The following is a 25323-nucleotide window of genomic DNA, read 5'->3' as shown; positions in this document are numbered from 1 at the left end:
GATGCAAAGAAGACGACAACAAAATTGGTACTGAGCACACATCTTGCTCACACCGTGAACCTGCTTGCTGTTTTTCGTCTATTGGCGTGAAGACGCCGTTGTTGTTTCTGGAAATTGTACATGCTGCCTTGTTTGTTGTGAACGTTGTAGTGAGCTGCTACTGTGTTGTTAGTCACGTTGCTTGGTCTCTTTTAGGAGTAAATGAATTGGGTCGAGTTAGGGGAATTGGGAATAGAAAGAGTGGGTTGGGATTTGGATAGGTCTGGAGGATAATAGGGATTGGGCTGCTGGAACTGGAAAGCTGAAGAAGTGGGCTGCTGGAATTTTGAATGAATGGCCCAACTTTGGTTTCTAAATGGGTTTAAGGTGAGGTCAAAGATGGGTCAGATCTTGGAGTTTAAGAAATAGCCAAATTGAGTTAAATTAACAAATTCAGCTAAATCTTAAATAAGACGAATTAATATTAATTAGTTAAAGAGCTTCTTAATCTTAACGAAATAAAATAATTAACTTAATTGTAAACTAATGATTCAAAATTACAATCATAATTTTAAACTAAACTAATTTAATAAAATACTTACTAAAATTAAAATCTTTTTGAGATGATTTTCGAAATATTTATAAAATATACTAATTATATACAAAATTATATAAAAAATATATATTGCTTAAAAATTATAAAAGCGACTAAAATTACTTTAAAATAACTTGAAAAATATTTTGAATGTTATAAAACTAATTATTTCAAATCGTTCGAAATTGAAGAAACTCGATGATTAATATATATTGTGAAAACCCAAAATTGGGTGTCAACACATATTACAAAGAGCAATTTATTATTCACATATAATACAAGTTTTATTGATGGATATACATTTATCACACATTTTAATTCACTTATAATACAAAGTATTAATTTCTTACTAAACAAGCATAATATATATAAAAAATAGTTATAATACATATATTGCATGCATAATTCACTTTTAATATATATTGCAGATTTTGCTATGTATTGCTATAAATGGTAATAAATAAAAAGTATCGCTAAAATCAATAATTATTTATTAAAAGGTACCAATTCAAGTAATTTTTTCCATTTTTAAATCCTACTAAATATTGTGCATTAATTGTTTTTCCTTATTTGAGTTATTTAATAGTATGATATATTTTTATAGAAAAATAATCGTAATAATTAACCTATATATATTTTTAATTTAATTAATTTGAAAAAGGATTCTTCAATATATTTTGACTCGTACGTGAATATTGGTTTGACTTTGAAATTTCAAAATGGTAAAAACTCAAACTAAAAATTTGAAAGTAATATTTATTTTATCAATAAGTATGATACTGAATTAAATTTTAGATTCAGACGCCTAATTCATTTTCTTTTATGAAAGTCCTTCATTTTGTCATTTTTAACTATACGTAATTTGAGCATGTTTTTACCCATAATTTGATATTATTCTTCTTTTCCCCCCCTCAAAATATTTATTGTTTATAAGAATCAATACCATTCATATCATTATTAAATGAAAAATGAAGAAGGTGAATCTAGATGTATTTTATTAGAAGATAAGGTGTTAATATTTCTTTATCCCACTTGATTATGATTACATCTGATCTTATTAACATTCTCACCTTAATTTTTATATTTTTAAGGGATAAATGTCTGAAAAATATCCCAACTTTGGTCGAATTTGCTATTGCGATACTAATTTTCGTGAGGACCTATTACCTCCTTAGACTATTTAATACCGTATTTTTTACCCCCTGAATTATTTAATAGTATATTTTAAAGGTATATATGTGCCCACGTGGACACATTACTATTTATAATTTTGCATTATTTTTTATGTCCACGTGGGCAAATATATATGTTTAAAATATGGTATTAAATAGTCTGGGGAGGTAATAGGTGCTCATGAAAGTTTAATATCGCAACAACAAATCCGACCAAAGTTGAGGTATTTTTCAGACCCTTATCCCTATTTTTAATTAGTCTATTAATACGTATTGTACACGTCTGCTCGCCAAGTAAAAGTAATAATGAAGAAATAGCCAAAATATGAATTCCTCATTTTCTGAAGACTATTTAGATTTAAAATATAAAAGATAATTTGAAAAAATTGAAAAGTAAATAAATAGGAGTAATATTTAACATAGAAAAACACCACATTAACTTATTTTATGCCTTAATTCTTATAATTATTTTTATTATTAAAATCTGCATAACTCTAGTCAACGATCACATCTTCCTTAGTCAAAGATAAGGAGTGGCTTATTTTATGGCTTATTCATAAAGTTTTTATTATAATTAAAGTCTGTATAACTCTAATCAATGATCAAATTATTTTTATATTAGTCAAAGAAAAGTGATGACTTAGGGATGATTTGGACATTTTCTTTGGCAAAATATCTTAGACCCTAAGCCCAATTACTTAAAAGCCCATGGACACCATATCCTCTGCCGCCTATAAAATATGGGCTTTTCTGCTTAACTTTCACCGCATCTCTCATTTCTGATATTTTCATTAGGGTTTTTCTTCTCTAGTTTCTCAGTTTAGTTTAATGGCTGCCGAAGTTGAGTACAGTTGCTTCGTCGGTGGGCTCGCATGGGCCACCACCGATCGAACACTTAGCGATGCTTTCTCTACCTATGGCGAAGTAGTCGACTCGAAGGTCCGTTTGTCGCAGAGCAGAAATCAGATCCGAGCCCATTTTTTGGTTTCGTTGATGACCTTCTGTTACTGATTACTATCTCTATCTCTGGTTTACTTGATTCATCTGTTACTGTTACTCTGTTTATACTGTTATACCATTCCTTGAGACGGTATGTTCCGTCTTCCTTCTCTTTTTGTCAAGAGATGAAGAAAGATAGATCGGTTTTAAGTTTCAGTTTTACTATTTTTGTTTTTCACCTTGTAGATCTATTAGATCTGAATTGTTTTTGATTTTTTTTTCCAGATCATTAACGACCGAGAAACTGGTAGATCTAGAGGATTTGGCTTTGTTACCTTCAAGGATGAAAAATCCATGAAGGAAGCAATCTCAGGGATGAACGGTTCGGAGCTTGATGGCCGTAACATCACTGTTAACGAAGCCCAGGCCCGTGGAAGTGGTGGTGGTGGTGGTGGTGGCGGTTTCGGTGGTGGCAGACGCCGTGAAGGTGGTGGCGGCGGTTACGGAGGAGGTGGCGGCTACGGAGGCGGCGGCGGTGGCGGCTATGGAGGTGGCAGACGTGAAGGAGGTGGTGGTGGCGGCTATGGAGGTGGCCGACGTGAAGGTGGTGGCGGAGGAGGTTACGGTGGTGGTGGATATGGCGGTGGTGCCCGTTATTAGTTTGATAGCTCTGAATTAGGCCTATGGTTTAGGTGAGAAGTTCCATACTGCTAAGTGTGGTTTTAAGTTATTGTTCCTTATATTTGGTTTGATAAGATACTGTGAATCTGTATTTTGCAAAGTTCCAAGCGAATCTAGTAAATGACAGTTTGCGTCATATTTCTTTTGCCCTTCCAAGTTTAATTCTGGTTTACTTTCGATTAATTTTACTTTTATTCTCTCCCTCTGACTGAGCATGTTGAGAAACTCTTTCTCAAAGAATTTTCGAACTATTAATTACTTTAATTTATCGAAGCTTGTATATTTAAGGTAGTTGGGAGTACTATTTATGTTTGTTTTTATGCTTATTTTTCTTATATTTAACAACTAGGCGTACAATTTTAACCCTTTCATCGTGATTATTTTTCTTAAGATTTCCAAGTTATAAAATTTAGAAATTTAATTTTTTTTTAAAAATATTTTTGCTTGATCATATTCTCATTAGTCATTACCATGAAAATAATATCTTTTGTTGCATTAATGATATTTTAAAATTTTCTGTTTTCCTTTTTGTTATGTTTCTTGATTATCTACCCTTCTTAGTGGGTATCTTTTTTTTCACATTGTTTTTTTACTTCAATAATCTTTTCGAGTGTAATCTCATTCTTTTTTGTATTTATCTTTATATTATTTTCGATTATCCTTCATTTTACACTTATTTGCATTTCTTTACCCTTGTTTAATTATTCAATTCCTCTAAAATCAATAACTATTACTTCTTTCCCAAAATAATCAAAATATTGTATCAATAATTGCACCTACGAATTTACTCAGTTATTTTCAAAAATTATTCTTAATAAGTATATAAGCATTTTTATTGTTATTAAAAAAATGACCAACTCACTTTAGAATTGAAATTCAAACTAGGCGAGGTTATGAAGGAGTCTATAAAGTAACCTCAATGGTCGTCTTATTGCGAAAAGGGTTATAAGTTCGAGTAAGTAAGCAAATAAAAAAGAATTTATCGACGAAGCATAACTTTCCATGTTACATATAGTTGCCCCATTGAGATTTTATTTAATGAGTAACATAGTTGCCCCATTGAGATTTTATTTAATGACCGAGAAAGAGTTCTTGTTTTCGAATTTATGCCCAATGGAATGACCTTTTTGTGGTACTTTTAAAATGCCATAAATTTGTATATTAATTATTAAATAATTGAGAGTTATGACAATGGAAGATTTGAATATTATTATAAATACTAATCAGAGCAGAATTTATGAAGATGAACCTGTGTGAGCTAGCTAACAGAGATTACTTTTTAAAATAAAAGAAAAGTCAACAAAAACAAAGAGAGAAAAAAATTGATAAATAATTAAGATAATTGTCCATAAAAATGTGGCAACTCTACCATTTCTATTACCACACTTTGTCCGACTAAATAGGCGAAATGGTCTGATGGATCCTTGTATTTGTATGAGTTTGTATTGTAGACCCTTCTACTTAATCTTTTGCCAACTGAATCCTTAAATTCAATTAAAATGAGATTTTTAAGCCCTTTGATCATTGATCAAGCTTATGTGACATTTATTTTGCTGACTCAATTATAGTGCGTGGTATCACACATAAAAAGGCGAGTAAAAGCAATTAATTTGCTTTAAAAATAAATAAATAATAAAAAGGAAAAAACAAATTAAGGTTCCCAACCCCTCCCTTTTCTTCTCCCTTTGCTCGCGATGTTTTGAGAAAATGACACAGATCTTGGAGGCTCTTGCGACGTCGGCGTTTTCATTTGCATCTCTACCCATTCTGTCCATTGAACCTCCGTTAATGATTAGGTGTTTTGGTGAGTTATAGCAAAGTCAATGAGAGTTTCAGATGTTGAACAAGAAGGCTGATTTTGCTCCGATGGTTATGGGTCTTCTATGGTGGTTATGTGATAATTTTGCTTTGGTGGCGATTTTGCTCCGATGGCTTGCTTCTCCCATTCTATCCATAAATTTCTTTTTTCTATATTGAGATCTGGGTTTGATTGTGCGTGGTCTTATTGTTCGAGCCTTAAAAATCAACCATAAAATCCAATATTAAGAAAACGTTGTTTGCTCATATTAGTTTTGAGATTTGGGTTTGACTTGTGCTTTCTGAGCTTCATACTCATTTTTCAAAGAGGAAAAAAATTAAGAGAAGGGAGATTGTTTTGTTAGTCTATATAGCACCATAACAATTTAAGAGTGTTCAATTATGTTGTAGAAGTGGAATTTGTGTAGCTTAAGCATTTTAGGCGAAAACTATCAATGAAAAAAAATTTGATTTTTGTATGTTGTATTTACTCGATCTGTAGTAGCTTGCCCAAATTATCAATTGAAATTGAAGTTAAAGGAAGAAGGAAAGTGATTCAATTCGGATAATAAGCTATGTCTCACTAGATAATTTGAGAGATCAATTTTGGGTTTCATTTTTGTCTCTGCGTTTGGTGGTTGTTGGTAGAGGGAGGTGGAGGAAAATTTTGGTGGTTGTGGGTTGAGGGAGGTGGAGGAAAAGTGAGAGAAATAACTATTTTGTTTATTTTAAAACATAAAACTTATTATTTTTATCTTTTATTTAAGTATTTTTTAGTTAATAATTTAAAAATAATTATGACATGGCATTAACATATATGATGTGGATATGACATGTCATTTATGTTAGGGAGAGTGAACTACACACCTGGCTGGAGGTGTTCAAAAATTTTATTTTAATTGAGTTTAAGAGTGTAATAGGCAAATGATTAAGTAGAAGGGTTTAGAATACAAACTCATACAAGTACAAGGGTCCATTGGACCATTTCGCCGAGTAAATATATCACATACAAATTTTCAATAAATTTAATTCATAGTGAATATAGAAACAATAAACTATCAACACAGATATATGTATTAGATTGCAGCACGGATTTTAATACTCATTACAATGAAAAACGAAAGTACATATATGTTCATGATTCTTTAATTATTTCTCATATAAATCTGCTTGACAATGTGACAAATATTACAGTTACACAATAACGTAACTCACTTGATTAACATATATTTGAACTTGAATAAGAAAAATATATTAAAATGATAACAATTTTTCTGGTAAAAATGGTTATGTAATTGTTTAAGGACCAAGAATAGGAGTCAACTTCTCTACACTATTTAGGTACATACTTGTGGATCATAAAGGACTCGACTTCCTTTATAAATCAAATAGAAGACACTACTTAATTATAGATACTCTATAATGCAGAAACTATTTAAACGTATAAATACGTGATAGCAAGAAAATAGAAGTGCTAGATTTACCATATGAGATGATGTTTATGAGAAATATGCACACAAATATAAAGAATAAATAAGAAATATTGTCAATTATGATCTAATATTTTTTTACTTCTCCCTAGTAGTACCCATCCTTTTTGCTCTGTTGTGACTCAACTATCAACTTTTGGATTGAAAGTGAGAGTGTTTATACATATGGATACATGCATAAATCTATCATTCAATTTTCTATCCTTTTATTTTCCTTATAATTGTATTTCCTTTCTTACCTCTCCTCCTCAGTCCTCAATCCTCACCCATCATTCACACTCACCAAATGCAACATATACGTCCAAAAGTACTACTGGGAGAGAAAAAAGAGAAGGATCTCAACTACATAGAGAAATTCTCTAAAAAGTTAACCATGTATAAAAAAGGATAATCTTGAAAAAAATGTAAAGTAAAACAACATGAAACAATTATGACACAACGAATTAGTCAATGTAGAGGCCAAATTATAAGAAGATAAAAGAAGAAGATACCTTTGCTATGTATCTTAGTACGTATACTATATGAGTTGAAATATAAGACCAAAACCTATTTTGGTACTTTTAATAACCTGTCAAACAGTTAGAAGAAGAGGAGAAGGTGTATGAAAGGATGGTCTTTTCATCTCCCATTTATTTGATTTAAGTGTGTTTTAATTCTAATAGATGTCTCTAACAGATAGTGTTTCCTCACTAACTGCTCCATTAGAAATTTTCAATTTTGTTTCTTCATTAATTGATTAATGCAATTAGAAATAAGATAAATAAAAAAACAAACATAAAAAGTCCAAAAATAGAAGAGAATAGATAAATAGGAATGGAGGTCATAGAGAGGAGCCACATCACCTCCTCTATGATCCTCCTTTATATATATATATATGATTGGCTTAAGTCATCTGTAACCACTAAAGTTGTCCGTAGATTTCACATGGACACCTCATCTTAGACTTATTTCAATTGAACACTTTTATTAGTAAAAAAAATTACCTATTAAACATTTTTTGACAATCAACTAAAAATAGAAATTGTGTGTTATACCTTCTCGGTGATGTGGCATAGTAACTAATCAGAAAAGGACATGTGGCATTGGGCCCATAATAATAATTAGAATATATATTAAAAATAAAATAAAATAAAAATTTGTTTTCAGCCAAAACAAGAAAAAGAGATACTTTTCTCCGCTTCTTCTTCTTCGCCAAAACATACTAGGCACCGACCCACCCCCGACTTCCATTCTTCCTCATTTTCTTCTTTCCCGAAACACACACAGCGGCCTCCGGCTAAAACCGCACACTCCGATAATCGTACACCTACCTCCTCTCCTTTATTCTAATTCAATATTGTAGTAGACATTTTTCTCAATCTCATTCTTTTTTTCGAACAACAATCAAGAAAATAACGATTTCAAAGAAAATAATTTGAATTCTTTAACGATTTCAAAGAAAATAATTTCAGATTCATATTAGTCTTGTTAGAAAAATGGAGTTTCGCCGGAATTATTTTTGACTCAATTTGATTTTTATTTCTTTAATTAATGCTTTTTCAATAAAGAAAACAACGACGATATTGATGATGACGGAATGATGCTGGAAAAAGAAAAGAATGCAGGAATAGATGGAAAAGGGGTATGTTGACGATGGTGGCAGTTGAGATTAGTTAAATTTCAGCTTTCAATTAATTATATTATATGCCTTTTGTTATAAAGAAGTTAGTTAGCTTACTGTGTTAAAGGAAGTTAGTTAGAAAGTTACTTGTTACGTCTTAGCTATCACCTTGATTAGAAGATATTTTTCTTCTCTGTACATACATGTATAAATACTTGAAGAAAGTGGAATAGAAGTTAATTTTTCATTTCCCCAAATTACAAATCTCAATCGTCTCTTCATGCTACTTCCAGCTCCATCAATAGAGGTTTTCAATTGTTGATTATCTGTGCACAATTCTAACATGGTATCAGAGCTTTAGGCACTGATCTTTTCTTCGTCTTCCGCATCACCTCATTCAGTTCTTCATTGTTGCTGTTTCACTGATTCATTTTCTTCTTTATTTCACTTATGAATTCTCGCTCCTCTTCTTCTCGTTTCTTTGATTCTGTACTTAGGTCTCAGAAATTTTGCTCAACCTCATCAATCTCTTTCAATCTCATGGATCAAAACGCAGATGCTCCTCAGATCCCTTAGATCCCAATTCACCAAGTCATCGATTCCAGTCAACCGCTGTACATGCATCCATCGAAAAGTGCTGGATCTGCCATCATTTTGGTGCTCTTCGACGGGACTGGTTACAGGTCCTGGCGACGCGGTGTTCTTCACGCTATATCTGTGAAAAACAAAGTAGGTTTCATCAATGGCAAAATTCAGAAACCAGCTGCAAATTCACCCACATTCGCTCAGTGGGAACGTTGCGATGACATGGTCACATCGTGGATTCTCAATTCTCTATCAAAGGATTTAGCTGACAGCCTGTAGTACGTCAACAATGCAAAGGAATTGTGGGAGGAACTATAAGATAGGTATGACCAAACCAACGGCGCGAAACTCTATCAACTCCAACAGGAGATCAATGATCTCGCCCAAGAAAATCTGGACATTACAGGGTACTACTCCATGCTTCGAAGACTCTGGGAAGAGCTTAACACTCTGGATCCCAATACTCAATGTACATGCCTGTGCACTTGTGGTGGTAAAACCAAGATGCATAAAGCGGAGCAGGATCGAAAGCTTATCCAGTTTCTGATGGGACTTAACGAGGTCTACACTATAGTGCGAGGTAGTATTCTTATGATGAACCCACTGCAACTATGGCACAAGCCTTCTCAATTTTAGTACAAGAGGAGAAACAACGAGAAGTGAAATCATCCACTCGCATGAGTTTAGCCTCCACCTCACTTAGTGCTAGTTCTGGAGCTTCTACGTCACTTAATGCTAATTCTGGAAGGGGAAATTTCAGAACTAATTACTCTCAGAACAAGAGCCAAATGGAAATGTGTATAGAGGTCCTCCAAATCAATCTCAACATGTCAACCAGACTTATCATTTTCCTGACATCAACAGAGAAAATTTGTTCTGTGATTATTGTAAGAAAGCTGGACACACAGAAGAAAAGTGTTACAGGTTGCATGGTTTTCCCCAAAACTTCAAGTTCACTAGGGGAAGGAATTCTGGATCAGCAGCATCTGCTCACGCCAACTGCGATGCACCAATGGACCAAGATCAGGGAACTCAAAGCTTAACCAAGGACCAATATGATCACCTGGTGAGATTGCTTGAAAGCGTTCAGGTGCAGGGACCATCTAGCAGTACCAAGGACACTTTGGACAACATCATGAGTAGAGCTGCGAGCTTTGCAGGTATCTTGGCATGTCATTCTTCTATAACTGAAGTTGGTAACCTCTCATGTAATTGTTTCAAATTAACTGCTGAATCCTGGATCATTGATTCTGGAGCCTCAAACCATATGACTTTCAATAAAAGTTTACTTACAAACATGAGACCTTTGCCTTACCCTTTCCTAATAACATTACCTAATGGCTATAGAGTTAAAGTGACAGAAATTGGGGATGCCTGTTTAAATTAAACAGTGACTTTATACAATGTGCTGTTTATTCCTACTTTCAAATTTAATCTAATATCAGTGCATTGTTTGGCATCTGACCTTAAGAGTGTAATAAGTTTCAATGATATCTCATGTTCCTTGCAGGGCCCTTCACTGAAGAGCCCTCTGGTGATTGGTAGAGCAAGGAATGGCCTTTACTTCTTCTACTCAAGATGTCCTACTGTTATCACCTCATCTACTTCAGTCCCTAATTGCTCTTCTTTACATGCTTCAAATAAGCAAGCTTTACATCATATTCCCTCTTCTGTAACATCTGTCATTCCAAGAAATAAAGCAGCTTGTTGTGATATAAATTCCTCTGTTATTCATGTTGATTGTCCTGAACCTACCAAGTCTTTTTCATTGTGTACATCTCATGAAAATAATGTAGATTACTTGTGGCACACTAGACTAGGACATGTTCCTTTTGTTAAGATGAGAGGTATCCACACCATACCTGTTAAATTTTCACCCAAACTACCATTTTTATGCAATGTCTGCCCCATGGCAAGACAAGCAAGAATGCCCTTTCCATCCAACTCAACACCTTCTTCTACAAAGATTTTTGATCTTCTCCACATAGACTTATTGGGACCATACCACACACCAACATATAACAAATACAAATATTTCATCACAATAGTGAATGATTACAGCAGGTCAACTTGGACTCAACTAATCAGTAGCAAAAGCAACACCCTGCAAACCATAAAAGCTTTTACATCCCTAATAGAAAATCAGTTTAGCACCACCATTAAAACCATAAGAACTGATAATGGTTTGGAATTTGTCAACAAAGAAACAACTATTTTTCTGCAAGCCAAAGGAATCATACACCAAAGAACATGCCCATACACACCACAACAAAATGGTGTAGTGGAAAGAAAACACAAATACCTCCTTGAAACTGCCAGAAGTCTGTTGTATCAGTCTAAACTTTCTATGAGCTATTGGGGGAAGTGCATTTTAACTGCAACCTACCTAGTAAACAGACTACCTTCCATAGCCATCCAAAACAAAACTCCTTTTGAAGTATTGTACCAAAGACCACCCACATATTCACATCTAAGATCCTTTGGCTGCCTTTGTTTCCCTACCACTCTCAAAACCCACAAGGATAAGTTTGAACCTCAATCCACTCCACATGTTTTCATTGGATATCCATTTAACACAAAGGGTTACAAGGTTTTAGATCTAAGCACCAAGCAAATACACATTTCAAGAGATGTACTATTTCATGAAAATATCTTCCCTTTTGCCGTCTCTTTTCCTGATTCTAGTTTTAATTCTGTACTGAGATGTCTTGATGTTAATTCTAAATTGTCGAACTGCACAAACAGTACTTTGAATAATGCTCATGACTTGAATGAAAACAACTCAATTACTGTCACAGATAATACTATTAATGCCAATTTACCACACATTGAGACGTCAGTTAATGAAACCATTCCATCAGATAGCCCAGAAATATCTCCACATATCACTATTTCTACTACTTCCAGTTCACAACAACAACCTCATGCACCTAGAAGATCAAGTAGGACACATTCTGTACCAAAATACCTAAATGAATACAACTATAATCTGCCCAATCTGCAACCTCAGTCATGATCTTACCATCCTCCTAACATGACCAATTATCAACATGTTTCACTCACTAGTTTTGACACTGAAAATCAGTAGCTAGTTAGAAATATTTTTCATGATAGTGAGCCAAACTCATATGAGGAGGCAACCATGAGCTCTGTTTGGCAATCAACAATGACACTTGAATTTGAAGCTTTGCATGCTAACAATACCTGGAGTTTAGTTCACTTACCTGCAAGGAAGAGAACAATTGGATGCAAATGGGTCTACAAGATAAAACATAAGGCTGATGGAACAGTGGAGAGATTTAAAGCTAGACTGGTAGTCAAGGGATACACTCAACAAGCTGGCATTGATTACAATGAGACATTCTCTCCAGTAGTAAAGATGACTACTGTAAGGGTTCTGATCAGTTTAGCTGCTAAGAAAGGCTGGGATCTATATCAGTTGGATGTGAATAATGCATTCCTACATGGAGATTTAAATGAAGAAGTGTATATGGACCTTCCACAGGGGTTGCAAGTTAATCAGAAAGGGCTTGTTTGCAAGCTCAATAAGTTTTATATGGGTTAAAACAAGCTAGTAGGCAATAATATGAAAAGTTAGCAAATGCATTGTATTCAAGAGGATACTCACATTCTACTAGTGATTACTCATTGTTCCACAAGAAGAATAAGTCAGCTAAGGTTTTTGTAGCAGTGTATGTTGATGATATAATATTGACAGGAACTGACCTAGATGAAATTATATCCCTGAAGTCCTTTTTACATGACCAGTTCAAAATTAAGGACCTAGAAAAGCTCCACTATTTTCTGGGATTGGAGATTCTCTACAAGCAGGATGGGGTGATCATCACATAAAAGAAGTTTACCACAGATTTACTCAAAGAGTTTGATTGCTTACACTATAATCCAACTACTTCTCCTCTTGATGCTGTGGTCAAATTGAAGTCTCATGAAGGAACCCTGTTAACTGATCCAACATACTATAAGAAATTAGTGGGAAAGTTGAATTTCCTCACAAATACTAGATTGGACATTGCATTTAGTGTACAACATCTTAGCCAGTTCTTGCAAACACCCAGAGAGCCTCACTTGAAGGCTGCTGTTCATGTATTGAGGTATCTAAAGAACAATCCCACACTGGGGATTTATCTTTCCAAAGATCCTAAGTATGTCATCACTGCTTATTGCGACTCAGACTGGGCTGCATGCCCTGATTCCAGAAGATCAGTAAGTGGATACATAGTACTCATGGGGAATTGTCCTATAAGTTGGAAATCGAAGAAACAAACCACTGTTTCACTCTCCTCTGCAGAGGCAGAATACAGGGCTGTAAGAAAAGTAGTTGGAGAGTTAGTTTGGATTGAACGATTGCTTTGTGAATTAGGTGAAGAACCTTCCCAACCTATATCAGTCTTTTGTGACAGTCAAGCAACCATCCACATTGCAAAGAATCCTGTGTTTCATGAGAGAACCAAGCACATAGAAGTTGATTGTCATTTTGTTCGAGACAAACTACAGGAAGGACTTGTGACCCTTCACCACATCCCCACTAATGAACAACTGGCTGATATTTTAACCAAAAGCCTCATTGGGCCCAAGCACTCGGCTATTTTGCGCAAGTTTTCTGGAAGCATCTCCCTTCCAACTTGAGGGGGGGGGGGTGTTGAGATTAGTTAAATTTCAGCTTTCAATTAATTATATTATATGCCTTTTGTTATAAAGAAGTTAGTTAGCTTACTGTGTTAAAGGAAGTTAGTTAGAAAGTTACTTGTTACGTCTTAGCTGTCACCTTGATTAGAAGATATTTTTCTTCTCTGTACATACATGTATAAATACTGGAAGAAAGTGGAATAGAAGTTAATTTTTCATTTCCCCAAATTACAAATCTCAATCGTCTCTTCATGCTCCTTCCAGCTCCATCAATGGAGGTTTTCAATTGTTGATTATCTGTGCACAATTCTAACAGTGGCGAAGGCAAATGAGTATGTTGAGAAGTCCAAATGACTACCAGTGATTTTTAAAATTTTGTTTTTTATAGAAATTATTATTTTGCTAATGTTGACATGTCAGTTTTGATTTGTCGATAAAAAAATATTTGGCTTTACTCGCCTTTTTGGATGTGTATTACACTTATGATGCCATGTCACCAAAAAGTATTCAATGGGTACATGTTTTGAACGGTAAAATTGTTCAATAGGTACAACTCCTAATTGAGATGTCTAAATGAATTATACAAACAACTTTAAGGGGCCGCATATGATTTTAGCCTTAATAATTTGATTCGATTTTCATTATTATCTAAATGAACACTAAAGCTATTTTAAAATAGTGCACTTTAAAAATCATTGCTTTATTATATTTTGATTAATTTATTCGCTGCTTTCCATTCCTTTGTTATATTAATTAGTAGTAATTGATTTGCTGCTTTCCATTTATAAGTTTAAATTTTGATTTTGATTTTTATGTAACTTCGCTATTTTTGAATTTATTTTCAATTTTTTCGATAATTTTTTTAGAAGCTTGAGTTTTTCTTGTTGTGTTCGTTCTAGTATATATATAATCATTATAAAAAGATATTATTTAAAGGAATTTTTACATTAATAATGGATTTTATTTAATTAATTTCACTTTTGAAGTGTTACTTTATTTTTACAAAATTGTGTCAAAGTTTCTATCGAAACTGTATTATTATTGTAGAATAAATCTAATAGATTTCCAACAACGTAAGCTAATTTAAGTAGTACTGAAATGTTTAAAATTCACATTTAATACTTATAATATTTTTTATTAAAAATATTTTAGTTATATATATTAGGTGAAGTCCTAAAAAAAATTGTATCAAAATTATCTTAATCATAAACACTATTTAGTTTGGTGGTGGTGATTTACCAAAAACAAAAGGTAAGCTCTGGAAATCTTTATTAAAGTTGTGTTAAAATTGTATAAATATAAACAATAGTTATAATACAATTCAAATTCGATATTATACATTACGACAAATTTAAAAAATATAAATTAGTTTAAATAGTATTGAAATATTTGAAATTCGATATAATACTTATAGCTGTTTTAAAAATATTTTAGTTATCTATTTACTGCATGCGTTGAAAACTTGAAATTATGAATAAAAGAAAAAGAAAGATGAACAGAGAAAAAAAAGAGGAGGAGAGAGGGAGATAGAGAAACACAATAAAAAATAAAAAATAAAGTGAAAAACGAGAAAAAAGAAAAGAAAGAGAAAAACGGAAAAAAGAGAAAAAGAGGGGAGAGAGAGCCAGAAATGATACAAATGGTAAATACATTATATTACTATGAATGTGTTATAAAATAATTACTCAGTAAACTTAAGATTAACACACTTAAAAAGAAGAACAACAGAGAGTAATGTCTTCCAATCTATATCTATTCATTTGTAAATGTAGTATCTATTTATAGTAGTAAGCTAAAGTATAAATGTATAACTTGGCTACCAATTGCCAAGTGTTGGTAGTTTCCCAAAAGATGGTTTCCACATGGCATGCATATTTGCCTTGCACCATGATAAGTGATGAAAGTTACTAAATTGGTAGTCTCCAAGTGGCATCCTTCATTTTCTTACAACACTCCCCCTTGAATGTCAATGTAAAAGAAAAGAAATATACATAGACATTCATAATACGCATTACTTGTTGCCTCATTAAAAACCTTTCTAGGAAAACCCAGTGGGACAAAACCTAGACTAAGGGCAAAAAAGTACAATGCGTATTTTATTCCCTCTGATAAAAAACCACGATTCAGATGGTTAAGTTTTCGCATTCCAATTTTGTGTACCATTTTTTCAAGAGTTAAGGCTGGTAAAGATTTGGTGAATAAGTCTGTTGGATTATCACTTGAACGGATTTGTTGTACATCAATATCACCATTCTTCTGGAGATCATGTGTAAAGAATAATTTCGGTGAAATATGCTTTGTTCTATCTCCTTTTATGAAGCCTCCTCTTAATTGAGCTATGCATGCAACATTGTCTTCAAAGAGTACCGTGGGTACCTTGATATCACACTTCAAACCACATCTTTCTTTGATGAAATGTATCACTGATCTCAACCATACACACTCTCTACTTGCTTCATGAATTGCTATTATCTCAGCATGATTTGAAGAAGTAGCGACAATGGACTGCTTCGTAGATCTCCATGATATTGCAGTACCTCCGTATGTGAACAATAGCCTGTTTGAGATCGAACTTTATGTTGGTCAGATAAATAACCTGCATCTGCATGACCAACAAGATCTGTACTATCTTTGTTAGTATAAAACAGACCCATATCACTAGTCCCCTTTAGATATCGCAATATATGTTTAACTCTATTCCTATGTCTTCGTGTAGGGGAAGAACTATATCTTGCTAAAATATTAATAGAAAATGCTATCCTAGGTCTCGTAGCATTAGCAAGATACATAAGTGCACCAATTGCACTAAGATAAGGTACTTCAGGACCAAGAGGTTCCTCAGTCTCTTCTTGAGGTCGAAATGAGTCTTTATTCACTTTAAATGATCGTACAACCATTGGAGTACTTAATGGATGTGCTTTGTCCATGTAAAATCGTTTCAAGATTTTCTCAGTGTAGGCAGATTGATGGATGAAGACCCCGTCTGCTAAATGTTCAATTTGTAGACCAAGACAAAATTTTGTCTTTCATCTCAAATTCTTTCTTTAGATATTCAATTCCCTTTAGGACCTCTTCTGGAGTTCCAATGATATTAATGTCATCAACATAAACAGCAAGAATAACAAACCCTGATGTTGTTTTCTTAATAAAAAATACAAAGGACAAAATGCCATCATTTATATAATCTTGTTTTTATCAAGTACTCACTGAGGCGATTATACCACATGCGCCCTGATTGTTTTAAGCCGTATAATGACTTTTGTACTCTGATTGAACATATTTCCCGAGGTTTTGAACTATATGCTTCAGGCATTTTAAGTCCTTCTGAAATTTTCATATAAATTTCATTATCAAGTGAATCGTAAAGATAAGCTGTAACCACATCCATCATATGTATTTCAAGGTTTTCATGAACAACTAAACTGATGAGATATCGAAAAGTTGTTGCATCCATAACTGGTGAATATGTTTCTTCATCGTCCACACCGGGTCGCTGAGAGAATCCTTGCGCAACAAGGCGTGCCTTGTATCTTACAATTTCATTTCTCTCATTTCGCTTTCGCACAAAAACCCATTTATAGCCAACAAATTTTACACCATTTAGGGTTTGGACTACAGGTCCAAAAACCTCACGTTTAGCAAGTGAGTCTAATTCTGATTGAATTGCCTCTTGCCATTTTGGCCAATCACATCTTCGTCGACATTATTCGACAGATAGAGGTTCAAGATCCTCACTGTCTTGCATAATGTTAAGTGCAACATTGTATGCGAAAACATTATCCACTGTAATTTTTGAACGATCTAATCTTATCCCATCACCCGTTGAACTTATTGAAAGTTCTTCATTCACTTGAGTCTCGGGTTCACTGATTTCTTCGAGAATATTAGGATTAATCATATCTTGGACTTCCTCATGAGACTTTTTTATAGTGTCATCTTTATTATTTTTCGCACTTTTTTTTCTAGGATTCTTGTCTTTTGAACCCAATGGTCTCCCACGCTTCAGGCGTGTATGAGATTCAGAAGCTATAACACTATTAGATAGTCTTGTTGGAATATCAATTCAGATAGGCACATTTTCTGCGGGGATATGCGATTTAGTTATCCTTTTCAAATCAGTAAATGCGTCAGGCATTTGATTTGCTATATTCTGCAAATGGATGATATTCTGGACCTCATGTTCACACATAGGGGAACGTGGATCAAAATGAGATAATGATGAAACTTTTCATGCAATTTCACTTCTAAGTTCCTTTTTCTCTCTCCCTAATTGCGGAAAATTTATTTCATCAAATCGACAATCTGCAAATCTTACAGTAAATAAATCTCTCGTCAATGGCTCAAGGTAGCAAATTATGGAGGGTGAATCAAACCCAACATATATGCCTAACCTTCTTTGGGGGCCCATCTTAGTGCGCTAAGGTGGTGCTACTGGCACATATACAACACATCCAAAAATTCGTAGATGAGCAATATTTGGTTCATGACCAAATACTAATTGTGACGGAGAGTATTTAATATAACTAGTTGGTCTAAGACGAACAAGTGCTGCTGCATGTAAGATAGCATGATCCCATACGGTAGTGGGCAATTTCGTTTTCATAAGTAATGGTCCTGCTATCAATTGTAAGTGCTTAATAAATGACTCAGCGAGGCCATTTTGAGTATGAACATGAGCTACTTGATGTTCAACTTTTATCCCTATTGATAAGCAATAATCATTAAAATCTTGGGATGTGAATTCTCCAGCATTATCAAGGCGAATTGCCTTAATGGGATTATTTGAAAATTGCGCCATTAATCTTATTATTTGTGCCAATAATTTTGCAAACGCCAAGTTGCAAGATGATAAGAGGTAAACATGAGACCATCTTGAAGATGCATCTATTAGGACCATAAAATATCTAAACAACCCACTAGATGGGTGAATAGGTCCACAAATATCCCCATGTATACTTTCTAAAAATTGAGGAGATTCAATGTTAATCTTCATTGGTGATGGCCTAGTAATCAATTTGCCCTGACAACAAGCAGCACATGAAAATTCATCATCGTAAGAATCTTCAGGTTCTTTAATGGATGTCCATTTGAGTTTTAAATGATTCGTCTCATCATTATTGATCCAGGATGACCTATTCGGTCATACCAAAGCACAAAATTTTTTAAGTCAGTAAACTTCTGATTTACGATAAAATGTGCTTCAACTGTACTTATTTTTGCATAATATAAGCCAGAAGATAAAGTTGATAATTTCTCCAACACATATTTCTGGTCTGAGATAATCTTGGTAATACCAAGGTATTCAACATTCATTTCATTTATTGTCTCAACATGATATCCATCTCGGCGAATATCTTTAAAACTTAACAGGTTTCTTGGGGATTTAGAAGAGAACAATGCATCTTCTATAACAAGTTTTGTCCCCTTAAGGCATAAATATAGTAGCTCTTCCGGAGCCTTCTATTAAGTTCGAATTACCAGAAATTGTAGTAACATTTGCTTTTCTTCTAAGGAAGTAAGAGAAGTATTTCTCATCTTTGAATATGGCGTGCGTTGTTCCACTATCAATTACACAAATATCTTCATGATTGATCATTGATCCAAACGAAGTTTGGGGCATATTCATATTTTCTATTTAAAGTAGCTCAAGTTGGCAGAGTCTCGTGTTGATAACGTGTTATAAAATAATTACTTAGCAAACTTAAGATTAACACACTTAAAAAGAAGAACAACGGAGAGAGTAATGTCTTTCAATCTATATCTATTCATTTGTAAATGTAGTAGCTATTTATAGTAGTAAGCTAAAGTACAAATGTATAACTTGGCTACTAATTGCCAAGTGTTGGTAGTTTCCCAAAAGATAGTTTTCACATGGCATGCATATTTGCCTTACACCATGATAAGTGATGAAAGTCACTAAATTGGTAGTCTCCAAGTGGCATCCTTCATTTTCTTACAACAGAATGATAATTTATATTGTTTATGTAAAATGACCTTATTTAAATGTTGCAAGTGGTTAAAGTCAAAAGGATATTAATTCAAATGATAATTGAGTTGTACTATTCTAGGCTTAATTTTAGGCATTGTATTTTATTAATTATCTATATTTCCTTTTTTCTCTCTTCAAAGTAGTGTATAATTCTAAATTAACATATTCTTCCCTCTTTCATGACTATTCTTCTTCTTTTTTCTTTCATGGGCGATTCTTTTGAATGCTTTTCAAATTTGAACTTAATGACACTGTGCTTCCTGTTCAATTCTTTAATAAAGCATCGTCATCTTTTCAAAACTTTATTATCAGCAATAAGAGAAGCTTTGTAGCTTAAGTTTAGATTATGAATTAATGAAATTGTTACTAAAATTAATCGATGATATTGTAGAAGATTGAATATATTACGAGGAGTTCATATCTTGAATTTGAGAAATTGGTGCAAATTTTGGGACTTTTCAAAGAAACAAACACACATATATATGCATTCTATTTATATATCAATGTACATATATATGCATTGTATATGCATTTGAGTGTATTTGGTTCAATGTTATTGTATCAAATGTATTTATTCGTATTTGATATTAATTACACGTTTGTATAAATGTATCAAAGTGTATATATTCCTTATTGTTCATTTTGTATCAATATATTGTGTATCGTGCAACTTGTTATAAGTTTGTATCAATGTATTCAAGTCTTATTAGTTCCTTGTTTTACATTTGTATCATGTATTTGGGTGTATTTTTGTTCACTATTATATATTTGTTTCAATGTAGCAAAGTGTATTTTTGTTCAGCATTATATATTTATATTAATAGAAAAGACATAAAATCACCATTAAAGTTGTCCCAAATTTTCGAAAAGGCACCTTAACTTTGCAGGCGTCCTATTACCCCACAATAGTATTATATACCTTTGTAAATAGATCATTTTTACCCATTGTCTCATCAATAAAGCTGCGCGTGATTTTCACCCTTTTGATTTTATTGCCACACTTTCAACATCAACACTGTATGGTCTCTCCTTCCTCAAGAGGTAAAGAACAATGATACTACCAATAAGGGTACTGCTCCATTGATTGAGATTTCCCAGCTTGGGTACTTCAAGATTTTAGGCAAAGGTGTTTTTCCTACAAGATAACCTGTTGTTGTGAAGGCTAAGTTGGTGTCGAAGAACGCAGAGAAGAAGATTAAAGAAAATGGTGGAGCAGTTGTTCTTACCGCTTAGATTTGAATTGTTAGTTACTTTTTTTTTATGTTAATTACTATTTTTGATTAGTTAATGGAGATTTGAACTCGGTATTACTTGTTTGAAATTCTTTTGAGATGTTTCAATTTAATGAGTTATTCCCTGTTAAAGCATCTATTATAGATAGTATGTTGTGATTCTATTTGTGAATAATGATTTTTCCCAAGTTTGTGTTACTGATATTTGCTCGTTGTTAGTGTTTTTGCGTGATTTGCCATTAACTAAGTTCAACACATTTGAGGCAATTGTAGCCCAATTTGGAGAAAATGATGAATATAGATGATGAGGTAAATAATTAATAAAGAAAATAATTAAAACGTGGCACTTTTCAATTGGTTTTTGACAGCAAAAAAAGACCTTCACGCGCGTCATGTGTGTTGTCACAAACATAGTGAGAAAATGAGTCAAAATGGTCCTTTTACAAAGATATTCAATACTTTTGTGGGGTAATATGTCTCCCGCAAAGTTAATGTGTCTTTTTGAAAATCCGGGACAACTTCAGTGGTGACTTTATGTCTTTTCTCTTATATCAATGTATTTGAGTATTCCTACAGTGCATTCATCACTAGAATGCATTTATCTCAATGTCGCACCAATAATTCAATAAAAAATGTATATAACAACAAGAAGATTATATATCAATGTTGTACAAGTAGTAGGTAGTGATACAATAGAATCAATGAAGAAGATTTTTTTTTTGCTCCACAATTAATGCACTGCATTAAATATTACATTTATATTCGGAGCAACTCTTAAAATAACATATGTATACTAGAATACAACTACCAAACACAGTGAATACATTTAGATACAATTGGATTGCCAATAAAAAGTTAGTTACGAATAGTAATTATCTTAATTATAGCTACTGAACTTTATTATTCCCTAAACTATAATCATTTTTGTAAGTTTATCTAACTTAAAAAGAGTTTTCATTTTCTAAAGATGGTATTATTGTATGTATCATTGATACTTAATTATACATCATATATACACTACAAATACATTATATATATAAATAATCATTTTTTATTGTACCATATCGATACTTACACTATATGTCATATATACACATTCATACACAACTATACAATATTGGTACATTGTATAATCTATTTACATAATGTATATGTATTGTATAAACAATGCATATAGATGTATATATGGTTGATACATAAATATACATCATATATACATGATTATATATATATGATAATTATTTTTGTTGAAATTTTTTGTCACATGTATGGACGAGGTAGAAATTTGCTCCATAATGTTGTTTTCAATTTTTAATGCGAGAAATTACTTGAAAGTCGTGTATATAGTAGCGATGCTCACTATAAAAAATGCAGTTTTATCTATGATTTTACTCCCAATTAGCCATGATTTTTGCGCGGTTAAATGTCACATTATTTCTATTCTGGGCTACTTTTTCTATGTAAGAATAACATGATTTCGTTTATTGTAATCTAATTACTTTATTATATATATATATATATATAATAAAGTTAAATGTCACATTATTTCTATTCTGGGCTACTTTTTCTATGTAAGAATAACATGATTTTGTTTATTGTAATCTAATTACTTTATTATATATATATATATATATATATATATGAAATTGTCCCATAATATTCCATTCTCCATTTTTTATTAAGGAACTGGCATTGGTGGACTTTTCGTTACTTAAAAAGGGAAAAGTGTCTTTGTTGGACACAAAAAAGTAAATTAATTATCCGTAGTCCATTTTAACTAACTCATTTTTTGTTGGAAAAATGGTATATAATGACAAACTATTGATTCAAATTAAATGCTATAACCACAGTTTGATTTAATTGTGCCCCATAGCAAACTGTTGCCAGTCGTCTCTCTCCTTGAAATTCTTGCACGCCACTCTCCCCTCTCGCTCGCCAGTCTCTCCCTCGCCTTTCTTGCTTTATACAAACAGAAATGTATAAATTGTGTTTCTGTTTGTATAAAGCGAGAGAAAATTGTATATACACATGCGAATACATATATCTTCGTCCTATACACTTATAATTATACAATACAAATATTCCCCTGCCCAGTTCGATCTCTTTTGCCTTTCTCTCTTTCTCGCTTTATACAAACACAGATTATACAAAATACAATGTATAATTTATGTTTGTCTAAAGCGAGAGAGAGAGTTTTGATATACAAGCAATTTATTTCGATTCAATTGTATACAAATTCAAATTTTATGCAGATATACAAACACATAAAATTGAATTAAGAGGCTGCCAACAATTTATACAAACGAGAGGCTGACAACAATTTATACAAATGGTTTGACATCGAAATTATACAAATCTGAAGAGGAGCCAACGAATTATACAATTTGATGCTCCATAGCAAACATAAAGTTTGCTATGGAGCGCAATTATACAAACTATAGCTATATCATACAAATTTAATTTTTATGTTTGCTATATGTGAAAGTTACTCTTTTTTGTTCTGTCGGCCCAAAATAATTATCCCGCTTGTCCCCTTTCTAGTCTAGATTCAATTTGCCTTTAGTTTGTTTGATATCATAAATTTTTTGAATGTCTGTTATGGATTCATTGAGGATTTTAGAAGTGCCTTATTAAGAATTAAAGATTGACTTGATGAAACAATAGATATATCATAGTATCATTTACTATTTGTGCAATTTTCTGTTATGCAATATACTGTTATGGTATCATTGAGGATTTTAGAATGCCTCATTAAGAATTGAGGATTGCCTTTGTGAAATAGTGGTTGTTCTTTAATTATACCATTTTAATATCATGATAATATATGAATATACTATGATAGTATCATTCATGTACCATTGAATGACTTAGAAAAACCTTTATGATACGATCATATGATATATATACTATGATGGGATCATTCAATATTTGTGTAATTTTTTCTGAATGTGTAGTCGCTCCTCGATGATACCATAACAGTATGTCATATACTATTAAGGTATCATTGAGGATTTAGAAGTTCCTCATTATGGATTGAAGATTGACTTTGTGAAATAGTGGTTGTATGGATAATAAGTAATTTCAGGCTTCTTCTTTTTCAACTCAATGTAGATTTTCACGCCCATAACATTAGATATTTTCAATGACGGAAATTCCGGTGCAATTACATACTTGATTTTGATATTTTTAGAAGCAACAATTTTGAGTTTATTTGATATTTATGTGACTAATTTTTCTTAATTGAAAGTAGATTCTATTATAATTGTCTCAACGGCAAAACCGATGTACTATTGCTCTGGATTTCAACTTTCATGATGCTGTAGACGAATAGCAATTTCCTCAAATGGTAAAATATAGTGAAATCGAGTGTTGATTTGAATTGGGGAAGGTAATAGACTTTTTCTTTTTTGAATTGTTGAAAGAAGGAAAGGTGCGTACCTGTAGTTATAGGTGTGAGAAATATTGATTAGGAGATATTAACTAGTTTTGAAGGCATTAGTTATAAAAGAGTATTTGTTTGAAGTTATTTTACTGCTATGGAGCATAAACTTAGTTTTTCCTTACTTAAATTCCTTAGCTTAGTCTGACATTTTTTTGACTTTGAATTAGATAGAGAACATTACGGCCCAGAGCTGCTCGATCGTCTAATACAGAAAAATGGGCTCAATTCATTTATTTTTTGGAAAAGCATCCTGATTAATTATTAGAGGAAATTTCATAAATCATGACATTATATCCCTGATTATTATATGAATTGATATTTTCACTATTTACGTAACGTGTTCTAGTTTCAAGATGGATATACCATTTTTTCCTTCCTCTTTTGCCCACCTCTTATCTCTCTCACTTCATTTTTTGCTTCTCTGGTTCCTTTTTTATTTGTATTTGTGTGTATATGCATTTTATACTCTTTTTATTGGAATTTATATTTGTTTAATAGTATTCATGTATCAATTTTTAGTATCATATAATGTTCTCGGATACATGTATACACTATTCAATATACACTGATGTATCCAATATATGTGTGTATAGATACATACTTAAAAGAATAAGATACATTCTAGATACATTTATCTACTATCAAATGTGCACTGATGTATCAAATGTATCTACACATAAATTCAAACTTAAAAAGTAGAAGATACAGTCCAGATACATATATTCAATATCAAATATGCACTTATATATATATATATATTTAGTGTATCTATACATTCATAATATCTAAAATTCTCTTATCTGTTCTAAACTTTTCATATCAGGTTTTTACTTTTTTCACTATTATATTTCAAACTAAAATAAGAACAAATGTTCGAAACATTCTCTATATATCTTGCAACAATAATAAAAATAATGTTTCTAAATAGGGAAATTTCTTAGGAAAAATGTGACCCTCAATGGATTATAATGTTTTTTAAAACAACAGATATGTTGAGTAGGTATACTATCTATATTTACTTAGTTATATAATTTTTCTAACTATTAATTAAATCAAAGTTGAGCATCATAGATTAAAGATATGGATCTAGTTTCCAATCTATAACATTGTAAAACCTCGAAAGTTGAAAAAGTCGAGTTCAAAAGAAAAGTTGCAGAAATTCGCTGAGGCAGTGT

At 32.5% G+C, this 25323-nt stretch overlaps 2 protein-coding genes across 3 annotated transcripts; both read left to right on the top strand.

The window, feature by feature from the left end:
- Window positions 1-2461: 2461 nt before the first annotated feature.
- Window positions 2462-3504, top strand: LOC102587499 (glycine-rich RNA-binding protein GRP1A). Of its 2 annotated transcripts, XM_015309657.1 has the most exons (3): window positions 2494-2685; window positions 2971-3136; window positions 3173-3504. In XM_015309657.1, exons 1-3 carry the CDS (start codon window positions 2575-2577, stop codon window positions 3343-3345), a joined length of 450 nt encoding a protein of 149 aa, XP_015165143.1. In that variant the 5' UTR covers window positions 2494-2574; the 3' UTR covers window positions 3346-3504. The 2 variants fall into 2 exon arrangements, with proteins under 2 accessions (XP_006349599.1, XP_015165143.1); XM_006349537.2 differs by having other exon boundaries at window positions 2462-2685; window positions 2971-3504.
- A 5367-nt stretch (window positions 3505-8871) lies between these two features.
- LOC107060994 (uncharacterized) lies at window positions 8872-11854 on the top strand. Its single transcript, XM_015309639.1, has 4 exons — window positions 8872-9113; window positions 9162-9418; window positions 9615-9998; window positions 10284-11854. Exons 1-4 carry the CDS (start codon window positions 8872-8874, stop codon window positions 11852-11854), a joined length of 2454 nt encoding a protein of 817 aa, XP_015165125.1.
- Window positions 11855-25323: the final 13469 nt, after the last annotated feature.

Source organism: Solanum tuberosum, unplaced genomic scaffold (genome assembly GCF_000226075.1).
Source record: "Solanum tuberosum cultivar DM 1-3 516 R44 unplaced genomic scaffold, SolTub_3.0 scf00112, whole genome shotgun sequence".
NCBI classification, from domain to species: Eukaryota; Viridiplantae; Streptophyta; class Magnoliopsida; order Solanales; family Solanaceae; genus Solanum; species Solanum tuberosum.
Note: the sequence above shows the minus strand (reverse complement) of the source record. Positions and strands in the feature narration are given on the sequence as shown.